Source organism: Carcharodon carcharias, chromosome 14, assembly GCF_017639515.1.
Source record: "Carcharodon carcharias isolate sCarCar2 chromosome 14, sCarCar2.pri, whole genome shotgun sequence".
NCBI classification, from domain to species: Eukaryota; Metazoa; Chordata; class Chondrichthyes; order Lamniformes; family Lamnidae; genus Carcharodon; species Carcharodon carcharias.
Window position 1 is genome coordinate 7,531,553 of NC_054480.1, and position 15,413 is coordinate 7,546,965.

Genomic DNA, 15,413 nt, shown 5'->3' on the forward strand with positions numbered 1-15,413 from the left:
TTCTAATGACTGATTGTTTGGAATTCCAGGGTGATACTGGACCTCCAGGTGTATCAGGCATTCCAGGAGCTATCGGATTACAGGTAGGAGCAGCTCGGGATAGAGGAGAAGGGCAGGTGGATGGGTGGGGAGCATTTTCTCATGTCATTCACAACCAAACTCAAAACTGCATGAAGATACTGCAGAGCCAGCAGAAATAAGAGTCTGATTTTCAGCTTCTACCGGATGCTGGACTGTTTAATTTTCCTCCTCCAGACTAGGTTTGAGAGTTCCTGATCTTGGACATGAAGGTCCTGAATCCTGATGATTGCAGTGTGGAGAAAATAATGTCATGTCCACTGCCTTCCTTTGATCTTTTGGGCTGGGGAAACCCCAGGGATGCACAAGCCCCATGACCAGAGGTTACTCCACAAACGTGCACAGAGGGAGTGAGGCAGAAGTGTGGGTGATTTCCCTCTGCCTCACCTGTATCCTCATCTTGAGCCAGTGCCTGCAATAACAACTTGCATTTATATCGCACTTTTAAGGGAGCAAAAATGTCTCGGGGCATATCACAGAAGCATCATCAGTCAAAATTTGACATCGAGCTGCATAAGGAGGTAGGAGGACAGGTGGACCAAAAGTTTAATCAAAGGTATAGGTTTAAAGATGTGTTTTAAAGCAGGAAAGAGAGGCAGAGAGGTGGAGAGATTTGGGGGGGAATTCCAGAGCTTATAGCCTAGGCAGCTGAAGGCATGGCCACCAATGGTGGAGCCATGCCAGTCAGGCTTGGACAAGAGGCCAGAATCGGAGGAGTGTTGAGATCTCAAAGGGTTGTAGGGCTGGAATGGGTTGCAGAAATATGAAGCAGTGGAGCTAGGGTGATTTGAACCTGAGGATGAAAATTTAAAATCTGGGTGATTCCAAAGTGGGAGCCAGTGTCAGTCAGTGAACTGCAGGCATTAACCCAGAATGCCCGTAAAGGGAAACCAAGCAATAACACCTTGGGACATGGAGACTTATCCCATATTTTCTCTTCATCGCAGCTTGTAGAGGGCAAAGGAATATCATTGGGCTTAGGCTTAGTGTATGGTGCTGATTACAGTTGAGGCTGGTTAAACCTTTTCCTGTGCCAGTGTGATTTTGGGGTTTGTCCTGTCCTGGTTCGACCTCCTGGTTACAGTCATGTTGCTGTTTCTTGGTTATGTCCAAAGCTGACTTGTGTCACACCACAGAAAGAAACCTTCAGTTCCTCTTCCAGAGGAAGAAATAACTTGCATTCATGTAGCACCTTTGATGACTTTGGGATGTCCAAAAGAGCTTCACATCTGATTAAGTTCCTGTATAGCCACTGTTCTAATGGCAGCCAATTTTGCACACAGCAAGCTTTCACAACCAGTAATATAATAATGCTCAGATAATCTGTTTCATGGGATGTAGGCACCACTGGGACATTTGTTGCCCATCCCTAATTGCCCTTGAACTGAGTGGCTTGCTCAGCCATTTCAGAGGGGGAGTTAAGAGTCAACCACATTGCTGTGGGTCTGGAGTCAAATGTAGGCCAGACCAGGTAAGGACAACAGATTCCTTCCCTAAAGGACACTAGTGAACCAGATGGGTTTTTACAACAGTTTCATGGTTACCATTGCTGAGAGTAGCTTTCAATTCCAGATTTATTAATTGGGTTTAAATCCCATCTGCTGCCTTGGTGGGATTTGAACTCATGACTCAGAGCATTAGCTAGGGTCTCTGGATCACTAGGCCAGTGACATTACCACCTCACCACCATCGGCCTCCAATATTGGTCAAAATACCTTTGCTTTTCTTCAAAATTGTGGCCATGGGATCTTTTACATCTGCCTGAGAGAATATGAGAATATAAGAAACAGGAGCAGGAGTTGGCCATTCAGTCCCTCAAACCTGCTCTACTATTGAATATAATCATAGCTGATCTTCTACTTCAACTCCGCTTTCCTGCCCACTCTCCATATCTTTTGACTCGGTAAAAGATAAAAAATCTATCAATCTCAGTCCTGAATATACTCAATGATGGAGCATCCACAACCCCCTGGGTTGGACAGTTCCAAATATTCACAACCTTTTGAGTGAAGAAATTTCTCTTCATCTCAGTCCTAAGTGATCGAGCCTTTATCCTAAGACTGTGCCCTCATGTTCTACATTCCCCAGCCAGGGGAAACCATTTCTCAGGGTCTACCCTGTCAAATCACTTCACAATCTTGTATGTTTCAATAAGATCACCTCCCTTTCTTCCAATGAGGGAACTGTAGAGTGTACATGACAGAGAATATAGACCCAATTTACTCAGCCTCTCATCATAGGACAACCCTGTCATCCCATGAACCAAACTAGTGAACCTTCGCTGTACCATCTCCAATGCAAATATATCCTTCCTTAAATATGGAGACCAAAACTGCACACGGTATTCCAGGTGTGGCCTCAACAAAGCCCTATACAATTGTAGCAAGACTTCTTTATTCTTGTACTCCAATTACCTCGCAATAAAGACCAACATGCCATTTGCCTTCCTAATTGCTTGCTATACCAGCATGTTAATTTTCTGTGTTCCTTGCATTATTACATCCCAGTCTCTCTGAGCATCAACTTTTAAAAGTTTCGCGCTTTTGAAAAATATTCTGTTTTATGTTGTTACTAATCTCACACTTTCCAAAATTATACTCCATCTGCCATCTTGTTGTCCACCCCCTTAATCTCTCTACCTCTCTTTAGGCTCTTTGTATCTGCCTCATAGCTTACAATCCCATAACTTAGATAACTTTGCCTCATCAGCAAACTTAAATATATCACTCACTGTCTCTTTGTCTAAGTCATTAATATAGATTGTAAGTGGCTGAGGCCCCAGCACTGATCCTTGTGGCACTCCACTAGTCACAACCTGTCAACTTGAAAATGCTTCGTTTATCCCTACTCCTTGCTTCCTGTCCATTAACCAATACTTCAACCATGCTAATATATTACTCCCTACTCCATGAACCCTTATCTTGCTTATTAATGTTTTGTGTGGCACCTTATTGAATGCCCTTTGGAAACCCATATATACAGCATTTACTGGCTCCCCTTTATCTATCCTACTAGTTACATCCTCAAAAAGCTCTAAGAAATTTGTCAGATGTGATTTGGTGGCAGACGGCAGCAGGTGGACACTAGTTTTAATGTCTCCCCCCAAAAGATAGCACCTTTGACAGCGTGGCACTCCCTCACTATTGCACAGGAAGAGTCAGCCTGTATTTTGTGTTTGAGCTACTGGAGTGGGGCTTGAGCAGCCAACTTCAACGTGAGGAGTGCTACCCACTGAGCCACAGCTGTCCCAGCTGCAACAGCTGCCTTTGGCTAAAGGCTGCATTTTGCAATAGTAGGAAGGGCCACCCAAACCTATCGATCATGAGATCTCCCCCACTGAACGCAAATGTGGAGTCTGTGCTCCACATTCTCCAGGAGTGAATGGAGTGTGTCTTAAAACAAACCCTTTCGACTCAGAGACCGTGGTCACCCTGTCTGAGCAGCCAGACCCCTGCCGGATGTTAACTCAATATTTAGACACCTGGTCCTGGTCTCCAATCCTTCACGTTCTGATTCAAAGACAGGACTCTACCCCTGAGTTAGGTGACTGTTGCGAGTTAGTACAAGTTGCAGTGGGACAAATGGGGTGAAAATAAGAGTATTACAATAAAAGTTGTTCACATTATTAAAAATGATCAGCCTGAGAAACAGCATCATAATGTTGCTAAAATGTTTGAATATCTCCGGTTGGATTGTGAAGAGTGAGTTTTATATCAGACTATTCTATTCACTCGCAGGGTCCGCGAGGTTTGAGAGGCCTTCCTGGTAAACTTGGTCTTCCTGGTAACAGAGTAAGTGAACAGACTTGAACATTTTTCTACATAGATGCCTCACCTTCGGAAAGTTATTAACTTCATCAGCACTGTACCATTCACTAAACAACGTGCCTTTATATAAAGCTTACAATGTAGTATAATGTCCCAACATGCTTCACAGGAGCATCATTTGGGTAAAGCATTGACACCCAGCTAAAGCGGGAGATATTAGTCCACTTGGTGAAAGAAGTAGGTTTTAAGGAATGTGCTAAAGGAGGAGAGAGAGGTGAAGAGGTTTGCGAGGTGGGGTGGTGGGCGGTGGGGATTGCAATTCAAGAGTTTGGATCTAAGGCAGCTGAAAGCATAGCTACCAATGTTGGGGCCACAACATGAAGCACTTCTGATTGTAAACACTTCAAGGGAGACAGGAGCCGGAGCAAGAGCTCCAAGGTCACTGTGTGTTTCCTGATCTGATGGTCGCAGACAGTGAGGAAATATCAACAGCCAGTTCCATTGCTGTGGCTTTTTCATTAGTATTCTGCTCCATTTGGTTAAAGGTTTGCCTTTGCCTTTATTTATGCTGATTGTCCTGTTCTTCTGCAGGGTCCCACGGGATTCCGTGGACCTGTCGGTCCTCCTGGGCCTCCAGGGAAAGCTGTAAGTACTAAATTACTCTTAAACACCTGATTCTTACCCAACAATGAACTGAATTTTCTAACTTTCCTTTAGTTTAAGAACTGTTAATGCAATTTTGTGAGATTGGCATGCAGCACTGTGGAGGGCCTGCTAATGGTGTTGTAGAATTCATGAACTCATTGAGTGTATATGGGACAATTTCTTAGAATATTAGGCTCTGGAACCAATCAGGTAACTGGCTATATTAGACTTGATAACCTGTAACAAGGCAGGATTATTTAATGACTTCATAGCAAAGGATCCTTTAGGCCAGAGCAATCATAACATGATAGAATTTCACATTCAGTTTGATGGTGAGAAATGTGGGTCTAAAACTAATATCTTAAACTTAAATAAGGCAATTACAAGGGAAAACAACAGAGTTGGCTAGAGTAGACTGGGGAAATAAGTTAAAAGGTACCACTGTAGAGAAGCAGTGGCCGACATTTAAGGAGATCATTCATAATGCTCAACAAAGGTATATTCCATTGAGAAAGAAAGGCTCTACCAGAAGGATGTACCATCCATGGCTGACTAAGGAAGTTAAGGATGGTATCAAATTGAAAGAAAAGGCTTACAGTGCTGCAAGGTTTAGTGGTAGGCCAGAAGTTTGGGCAATGTTTATAAATCAGCAAAGAATGACTAAAAAAGAAAGAGAAAAAATTAGAGTATGAAGAAAAAAAACTAGCAAGAAGTATAAAAACCGACAGTAAAAGCTTCTTCAAGTATATGAAAAGGAAAAGAGTAGCTAACACGGGCATTGGTCCCTTAGAAGATGAGATTGGGGAATTAATAATGGGAAACAAGGAAAAGGCAGAGACTTTGAACAAGTATTTTGTGTCTGTCTTCAAAGTTGAAGACACAAAAAGGATCTCAAGAATAATAGAAAATCAAGATGCAAAAGAGAGTGTGAAACTTAAAACAATCACTATCACTTAAGAGAAAGTATTGGGAAAACTAAGGCTGACAAGTCCCCTGGACCTGATGGCCTGCACCTTAGTGTCTTAAAAAGAAGTGGCAGCAGAGATAGTTGAATATCTCTATATAGAGATCTATTCATCTTCCAAATTTCCCTAGAGTCCAGAAGGTCCCAGCAGATTGGAAAACCGCCAATATAACATCTCTATTCAAGAAAAGAAGCAGGAATCTTTAGGCTAGTTAATCTAACACCTGTCAATGGGAAAATGCTGCATAATAAAATCAGACAGAGTCAACTTGCTTTTGCAAATGGGAAATAAGGTTTGACAGATTTATGAGAGCTCTTTGGGGATGTAACAAGCAAGGTGGATAAAGGGGAACCAGTAGATGGATAAAGGGGAACCAGTAGATGGATTTCCAATAGACATTCAATAAGGTGCCACGTAAAAGGTTACTGCACAAAATAAGTGCAAATGGTGTTGGGGCGATGTATTAGCTTTGGATACAGGAGTGACTAACTTACAGGAAGTAGGCAGTAGGAATAAATGGGTCCTTTTTAAGGGTGGCAAACTGTAACTAGTGGAGTGCCACAGGGATCAATGCTAGGGCATCAACTATTTATGATCTATATTAACAACTTGCATGTTGGGACCAACTGCATTGTAGGCAAATTTGCTGGTGATATAAAAATAGGAGGGTCCATAACTTCCCCTTATGCTCTTATAAAGAGAGGGATAGAGAAAAGAAGCCTTTACAATACAGGACCACAGAGAAAATAAATATTGGTTCACGTGAGTTCCAGAGTCCAGAATCAAAGTCCAGTGAGGAATTCTTTCACTGAGGTAGCAGGCTGAAAACTGACATTGTAAAATTCACTTTTCTGGTGATGTTGACATCACTTGAGGAAGTAGGCACGCAGAGATGATTCAATTTTGCAGACAATGTTACAAAACTTCCAGCAGAGTCAGGAGAGATGGGGCCAGTCTAGCCTGACCAAGTCTTGCTTTGGTGTAGCCTGCCAGTCAGATGTTAAACAACAGGCTGCTGCTTGCAGCTCAGGAAGGGAATGTTAACCTGTTCAACAAGCCAGAGTCTTAGAGCATGTGACCTTACCTCTCCACAATGCCTTCAGCAAAGGATGATTATCCAGTGTCTGGAAATTGGCTTTGTGTTCCAGGCTGATAACATCTCAGTCATTATGGGTTGAAAGAGCTGCTATTTGCTGAGGGTCTGGTGTTTGGGAACTCATTGTCTCCATTGACTCACAAATTATGCTAACAAGCGTGGCTTGTCAAATGCAAATGACCTTCCAGTAGCTCTCTTTGAAGTTGGACAGTGCAGTCCCTGGGTGGTCTGGTAGAAGCTCCTTAGACATAGCAAGGTGTGCCATTTCCAAAACCGAGAAGTGATCTTTTTTGTTCTGGTGACTCACAGACAGAGGGTCAGCCACCTTAATGTCCTTGTTCAGCAGAAAGGCCCAGTTTAAAAATAAAAAATAGCAATAAAGATATATTTCTTAAAAACATACAGAGTTAGGTTCTGTTCTGTCACACTTCATTGCCAGGGGTATGGAGTATAGGAGTAGGGAAGTTTTGCCCCAACTGTACAGGGCATTGGTGAGACCACACCTACAGTATTTTGTACAGTTTTGGTCTCCTCACTTAAGGAGGGATATATTTGCATTGGACATGGTTCAGGGAAGGCTCACTAAGCTGATTCCTGAGATGAAGAGATTGCCTTGAAATGTTGACAGTTGGGCCTATACTCATTGGAGTTTAGAAGAATGAGAGGTGATCTTATTGAAACATATGAGATTCCGAGGAAGCTTGATAGGTTAGATGCTGAGAGGAGGTTTCCCCTTGTGGGGGAATCGAGAACCAGGGGGTACAGTTTAATATAATGGGTCTCCAATTTTAGACGGAAATGAAGAGGATTTCTTTTCCCTCAGGGAGTCATTAGTCTTTGGAATTCTCTTCCCCAGAGAGCAGTGGAGGCTGGATCATTGAATATATTCAAGGCTGAGTTAGACAGATTTTTGATGAACAAGGGAGTCAAAGGTAATGGAAAGCAGGCAGGAAAGTGGAGTTAAGGCCACCATCAGATAAGCCATGATCTTATTGAATGGCAGAGCAGGGCTTGAGGGTCCAGTTAACCTATTCCTGCTCCTGGTGTTTATGATTTTATGCCTCAGCTAAGTAACTCACTATGCTGCAGATGCTGGAAATCCGAAATAAAAACAGAAAATGCTGGAAATACTCAGCAGGTCTGGCAGGGTCTGTGGGGAGAGAAAGAGTTAATGTTTCAGGTCGATAACCCTTTATCAGAACTGAGGGAAGATAGAAATGTGATAGGTTTTGAGGAAGTTAAAGAGGGGTGGGGGCGCGGGATGAGGAAGAATAAAAGGAAGCTCTGTGCTAGGGTAGAGGGCAGCAGAGATTAAATGACAAAAGGGTAAAAGCTTTGAGTGACTCTCTGGTCTCCCTGAGAAGCTCCATTGCACCAACTATCAGCTGTCCTGTGGATTTGTTGATAAATGCCACAGCTACACGCATGTAGGACCAGTTTCTGCACACAGTGAACAATTCACAGATGATCAGTGCCCATCTGATACTTCACTGCATGGATCAATTGCTAAAGGGAGATCATTCATGAAGACAAGGCCTGTGGAACTCAACCACCTTGTCCAACATTAGCTTCGAATGGTATTCTTAGGCTGACCGTTGGTGATGACCACACCTCGTCACCAGTTTGAGCCCTTTATCTCCTAGAGGTACAATGGGAGCCAATATCCATTGGAATCCATTAATTCAGCCTATGGGAATAGAGTAATCTGTTTGTTCTATCTATTCAGGCCCCCGTCTCTCCTGACTCTGCTGGAAATTTTGTAACATTGCCTACTATTCCTCTTTATTTCCACATTTTTATTTCCCAGCCTTACTTAGATTCTTGCTGACCTTAGCTTTCAGTCCTGATGGAAGGTATACTCTCAATATTTTTTTTCATCCATGGGATGTGGGAGTCGCTGGCTAGGCCAACATTTATTGCCTTTCCCTAATTGCCCATCTGCAGAGGGTATTTAACAGTCAACCATAATAGTAACTTGTCCGTTCTTCAACACACCAGCTGTGTAATCACCACATTTCCAGCGTTTAGATTTGGAGCTATTTTATCCATTAATCTCTTTGTACAACAGAACATTGCTCTAAAAATAGGTGTGCTTCAAACAGGGAGCACTTCAGGTCTGCTGTGACTTTCCATTAAAAATCCTTAATCAAAAGGGGCAATTTTAACTCCCAAAAAATGAGTGAGTTGGGGTTTGTGATATGTAAAAGTTTCAAAAACCTGAACCTCCTGATTTCCCATTTGAAACTCTGCTTGGAAAAGCCGGACTGAACAACGTTGGGGTCCAAATCACAGCCATAAACATTCAAAAAGGAGACAAGCGCTTTTGAAAGAACTGTCGAGCGTGCCAAACCAAAGTGCGCAATGGGGTGTGATGTTTGCAGTGGGCGTCCTGGAATAGGTTGTTTTATTCTCTGTTGTTTATTGAAATGTTTGGTGTTGATTACAGGGAGATACAGGTCCAAAAGGACACTTTGGATTCCAAGGAACAAAGGGAGAGCCGGTAGGTGATGATCAGATATTTTCAGAAATTATTTCTGTTGTGACTCCGTTTTATATCATTTTTGCAATCCCTCGAAGTCTATGTGTATTATTTGAGTCCATCAGCAGCATAAAAAGAAGATAAATAATATCAGAGGCCTCAAAGAATGTCCCAAGGCCTGTTGCAGTCAATTAACAACAACAAAGTATATTTGCATAGCATCTATAATGTAAGGAAACATTCCAAGGCGCTTTACAAAGACATTATAAAACAAAGTATGGCACCAAGTCTACAAAGGAGATATTAGGCAAGACAATCGAAAGCTTAATCAAAGAGGTCAGTTTTAAGGAGTGTCTTAAAGGAGGAAAGCAAGGTAGAGAGGTGGAGAGATATAGGGAGGGAATTCCAGAGCTTGGGGCCCAGGCAACTGAAGGGGTGGCCATCAATAGTGGAACAATTATGATTGGGGGTGCTTAAAAGGCCAGAATTAACTCAGAGGGCTGTAGGACAGGAGGAGACAACAGAGCTAGGGAAGGGCAAGCTATGGTGGGATTTGAGAACAAGGCAACACAAAGCAAGTCAGTTCTATGTAAGAATTCTTCACTAAGAAGCCTTGCTAGATATTTAGTTGAGCTGTAGACTATAGGGTGTTAGCTAGTTAGTTACTTATCCCTGGTTTGAAGGCGTTGGAATATCCTCAGAATTCAGCATTGATTCACCGAGCTCAGGTGAGTTTTCAGAGGGGCTGTGAATCCCCCTCCTTCCCTTTTTCTCTTATTAATCACCTCGAATTGTAATCCTACGCCAGGGTTTGATGTCGATTCTCTGCTCTTGTTATAGGGGAAGATTGGTCCCAGAGGCCTCCCTGGAGTTGCAGGACACAAGGGCGAGCTGGTAAGTGTCTCACTCTGGCACATTTCCCGAATGTTCCCACTGATTGAATTTATTTCTCTTACACAGTCGCTGGGTGTCAGGAACAGGTTAAAGGTTCCATGTTTTAAATACATAAAAGGGCAACTAATTTTCTGTTCTGAGCTTGCAGGGGTGGATTTAAACTCCAGGTGTAGCTGGATCAGGTGGGGTTGAATAAGGACTGGGAGGGGAGAGTTCGGGTGGGAGCCAGAGTTGGGGGGAAGCAAGGTAAGAGGGGAAGAGGAACCTGCAATTGAGCGTGAGGTTGGCAATGAAAGGACCCCCATTAACTTTTCTTAAAAGTGAAGCTTGCCCTCTTTCTGAAGGACAAGGTGGATTAAAATCTTCTCCTCAGGCCCTATTACTCTCCCTTTGGTTGGTAAATGGGTATATTTTGAGTGTCTATACCAGCAGAAAATCCTGGAAGTACAAAATATCTATCGAGAGGTAAGACCTGAACTAATTGTTCCTCAAAAGTTGCAAACTTAATAAATAAGGAAAGGTTTGTGTGGACAGTAGGGTGAGGTAAGCAGAATGGGACTGGGAGCCAGTGCAGGTCAATGAAAACAAGGGTGATAAAAGAATGGGGCTTGATACAGAAGCAGAGGTGACAAAATATTTCATGGTATCTACAGAACTAGACCATTTGGCTCAAAAGTTTACACTCCACCCAAGCTTTCTCCCACCCCTACTTCACCTCACCTCTGTTTCTTTCTTCCTCAAGTGTCTATATAGTCTCCTTAAATGTATCTATAACATTCACCTCAACCACTCCCTGTGGTAGCGAGTTCCAGATTCTCACTCTTCTCTAGAATTCCCTATTGGATTTATTAGTAACTAAGGCCCCTTGTTCTAGACTCTCTCACAATTAGGAAAATGAGGGTTTGAATGAACTGATCCAAGGGTTTAAACAGTGACCCTTTTCTCAGTAATGGTGAGGTATAGCATCGAGGTGGAATATTGTTGTTGGTTTTGATGCATTGAAAGTGATTAAAGATGTTACAGTCACTGGAAAGAACACGCATTTGTTCAGTACCTCTCAAAATTAACATACAAGCTCCCAGCTCCCTATTGCTACAGAATCCACTTGTTGCTGTGATAAATTAAAAGACACTTTAAATATAGTCACTGCTAACTATTTTAATTCACCTCCTATTACAACATGGCTCACCTTCCTAAGTGGACAGTTTTGTGGGGATGTTAGATGTACCATCTTGTGCCCTGTCAATGTCACAACAAATGGGCACATGGTGGTATATATAACATTAAACCCTTGGCTAGTCAGTCACTAAAGCCTTTCTTTGCTTTCATGGGCTTCAGAGTCTTTAAGGGCTCAATTGTTTAAAACCAGATTTAATCTTGAGTTGAGTTGGTTCAGGATTTTAAAAAAAATTTGATTAAATATTTCAGGGAATTCCAGGTCGGGATGGGAGAGACGGAAATCCAGGAATCAACGGTGAAAAGGTAATTGGGCAATTTTCAGTCTCAAAAATTCACGTTTTCATTGCTAAATGCACATTGGACACAACAAGAAGCAACGGAGTTGGCTCAATGGGTTGTGTTTCCTCCCCTTGCTGATGGTGAAATATGTTTTGGTTTTGTCTTACAGGGTGAGCCAGGGGAACATGGAGGCCCTGGAGAGAAGGGTCCAGTTGGACAACCTGTGAGTATTCTACTTGCCTAAACAAAAATGGTGATAAATGGTGGAGTGTACATTTTTTGTTTTACTCGTTCATGGGATTGGGGCATCGCTGGCAATGCCAGCATTGATTGCTCATCCCAATTTGCCCTTGAGAAGGCGGTGGTGAGCTGCCTCCTTACCCACCCATGTGGTGTAGGTACATCCACAGTGCTGTTAGGGAGGGAGTTCCAGGATTTTGACCCAGCAACAGTGAAGGAACGGCTGATATATTTCCAAGTCAGGATGGTGAGTGGCTTGGAGGGGAACTTCCAGGTGGTGGTGTTCCCATGCATCCGTTGCCTTTGTCCTTCTCTGTCGACGAGGTTGTGGGTTTGGAAGGAGCTGTCGAAGGAGCCTTGATTAGTTGCTGTAGTGCATCTTGTAGACGTTACACATTGAATTGAAAGAGCAGTTAGAGCACATGCTTAAAACAGGAAAGGATGTTAGCAGTTAGAACAAGTTGTTAACAGAAATTTAAGACTAAGCCGCTCAGTGCATTACCCATTTTCCTCTGTAAGTTCCCCCCTCCCCTCATTTCCCTAAAGTACAGACTGCTTGCTGGGTCCAGTACCACGGACTTCCAGGGTTACACCCAAGTGACTGGGATTGGGGCTGGACTCAGAGCTACTTTAACATGGAGAAAGTCACAGCCCTGAATCAGCCCCACAAACAGACACAATTAAAAGCAGGGGGGTAATGATAAGGAACAGAAACTGTGCCTGATTCTTCACACAGGCCAATCATTGACTTGGCTTGGGTCAACCCGAGCACTTGAGATCAGGAGTCAGGATCATGTTCTTCTTGAAGTAGATCCCTGAGTATCCCTGGAGAGATGTGACTGATCACTGGAGGTGACGGCAGAGCCTTGTGTTAAATTGAACATACCCGTGAATTCATTAGCTAGATTCCAGAAAGTTGTTCAAAGATCTGACTGGATCATTGATGTGGAAGGTTTGATATGTGACTGGAAAGTTAATAATTTGAATTTGTTCAAATTGAGTAAATTTAACATTTAATTGGAGTGATGTCATCATAGGGAGATGATTTTGGAGACCTCTCATGACCTGGGTGACTTTTCGCTACGCTTGGTGCGGTTAATCGAAGGGAGAAAGAGAGAAATATTCTCCTCTACAATCCAGCCCAAATTTGGGCATTGCTGCTTCATCACCCCAACTGGGAGTTCCTGTCCCATCTGGGAATTCCTGCCCGTTGGGAAGTTCCTGTACAAACTGAGAATTCTTTCCAGCCAGAAATTTTCTACCCAACCACGGGTTCCTGAATTCCAGTCTCTAACCAGGAATTCCTGCCCCTGCTGGAACAATTGCTGCCCATTCCTTCCATGCCCACCTGATGCCAATTGCAGCTGGTGTACCCAGAGAATTGCCCTCTTTTATCCACCCCGCTTACCCCAGTTTGCCATTTTGAAGGTTTTCCAGGGGAGTTTTCATTGTGCCTCTGGCCCTTTAAGGTCCTTTTGTCACCTCCTCTGGTGTAGCACCAGTGGGCGAGGCTGGGGTAGATCTCAGGGGTAGAGGAGACAACAGAATTCTGCCCCAAAAAGATCTTCCAACCACTTCCGCCCAAGCCCTGTCCCAGATCTCAGAGAGCACAAGGTCAATACACTGCTGATTAACCAGAGTTCCTGTTGATTTTTATTTAATATTGCCTTATCAAAAAGTATCCTGAAGCATGTACAGCACAGAAACAGGCCATTCAGCCCAACTGGATCATGCTGATGTTTATGCTCCAAACAAGCCTTCATCTCACATCCTTTCAGCATCCCACTCTACAAATAAATCATTTGCTTATCTATCACCAAAGTAAAGGCTGAGACTGAACATCTTATCAACACGTTTTAGATCAATACCTGATTGAATTGCAAACATTACGCCCTTGTTCAAAAAATGTTGTAAGGGTAAGCTTAGCAATTACAGACCAGTCAGTTTAACTTCAGTGGCAGGCAAGATTCTAGAAACAATTATTCGGCATAAAATTAGTAAAATATGGGTTGATAAGGAAGATCCAGCATGGATTTCCAAAGAGGAAATAGTGTTTAACTAACTTGCTGGAGACTTTTGAAGAGGTAACAGAAAAGGTTGATGAGGGTAATGCTGTTGCTGTGGTGTACATGGACTTTCAAAAGGCATTTGATACAATGCCACACAACAGACTTGTGAGAAAAGTTATTGCTCATGGAATAAAAGGGACAGTAGCAACGTGGATACAAAATTGGCTGAAAAATAAGAAGCAGAGAGTAATGATCAATGGATATTTTTCAGGCTGGAGGGAGGTTTGTAGTAGAGTTCCCCAGGGGTTGGTATTGGGACCCTTGCTTTTCCTGATATATATTAATGATCTAGATCTTGGAGTGTAGGGGACAATTTCAAAGTTTGTGGATGATATGAAGCTTGGGAGTGTTGTAAACTGTGAGGAGGACAGTGTAGAACTTCAAAAGGACATAGTGGTGGAGTGGACAGATAGGTGGTAGATGAAGTTCAATACTGAGAAGTGTGAGGTTTGCATTTTGGTAGGAAGAACATGGAGAGAGATTATAAAATAAGGGGTGAAATCTTGAAGGGGTTGCAAGAGCGGAAAGACTTGGGTGTACATGTGCATAGATCATTGAAGGTGGCAGGAGAGGTGGAGAGAGCAGTTAATAAAGCGTACAGTATTCTGGCCTTTATTAATAGGGGCATAGATTACAACAGCAGGGAGGCTATGCTGAATTTATATAAGACACACATTAGACCTCAGCTTGAGTATTGTGTACTGTTCTGGGTGCCCCATTATAGGAAGGATGTGAACACATTGGAGAGAGTCCTGAAGAGGTTTACAAGAATGGTTCCAGGGATGAGAAATTTCAGTTACAAAGATAGATTGGAGAGGTTGAGACTGTTCTCCTTGGAGAGAAGAAGGCTAAGAGATTTGATAGAGATGTTCAAAATCACGAGGGGACTGGACAGAGTAGATAGGGAGAAGCTGTTCCAACTTGTAAAAGGATCAAGAATGAGAGGGCACAGATTTAAAATGATTTGCAAAAGAAGCAAATGTGACATGAGAAAAAGCCTTTTCACACAACGAGTGGTTCGGGTTTGGGATGCACTGTCTGGAAGTGTGGTGGAGGCAGGTTCGATTGAGGCATTCAAAAGGGCATTGGATGATTATTTGAATAGAAAAAATGGGGAGAATTTTTCCTATGGCGGGTGGGTTAGGCAGGAGAGGGTGGGGGCGAGGTCGATCGGTTCCACACTGCCATTTTACACGGGTGGGGTCAATTAAGGCCCGCCCAACACAACGCGCTTCCGGTAGCACTCAGCACTACCTGTGCAGGTTGGGGGGGGTGGGGGTGAAGGAGGGAGAGTTGGGGCCTGCATACACGTGAAAGAAAGCAGCAACCTCCCTGAGGCACAGAGCTGCCCCTGAGAGATTGAATGGACAATAAAATAAATGATGTTAAAATTTGTTTAAACATGTCCCCTCATGTGACAGTGTCACGTGAGGTAGGCCATGTTTGTGAAGTTGGGAAATTTGTTTTATTTATTTAATAAAAGCTTCGGGAAACCTCACCCCGCCCGTGGATGAGGTTTCCTGATAAACACAAAGGCTGCCTGGGCTTTAAGCCTGTCCGCTAACCTTAAGGTTGGATAGGCAGCGTTCTAAAATACTTAAGAAAAGGCCTTTCTTAATGGCCTTAATAGGCTGTTGACATTCCAGCGGACATGCACCGACTCTGGTTCGTGCCCACCAAAAACGCGCGATGACATTAGGATGCACGCCCGACGTCATCTTA

General features: G+C 43.2%; 1 protein-coding gene across 1 annotated transcript in view; it reads left to right on the forward strand.

The window, feature by feature from the left end:
• Nucleotides 1-15,413, forward strand: part of LOC121287008 (collagen alpha-3(IX) chain-like) — a 149,679-nt gene that overhangs the window by 69,058 nt on the left and 65,208 nt on the right. The window contains exons 17-23 of the mRNA XM_041204425.1: nt 30-83; nt 3,816-3,869; nt 4,437-4,490; nt 8,998-9,051; nt 9,871-9,924; nt 11,353-11,406; nt 11,552-11,605. Of these exons, the coding sequence (XP_041060359.1) occupies nt 30-83; nt 3,816-3,869; nt 4,437-4,490; nt 8,998-9,051; nt 9,871-9,924; nt 11,353-11,406; nt 11,552-11,605 (378 nt within the window). The remainder of the gene's footprint in view (nt 1-29; nt 84-3,815; nt 3,870-4,436; nt 4,491-8,997; nt 9,052-9,870; nt 9,925-11,352; nt 11,407-11,551; nt 11,606-15,413) is intronic.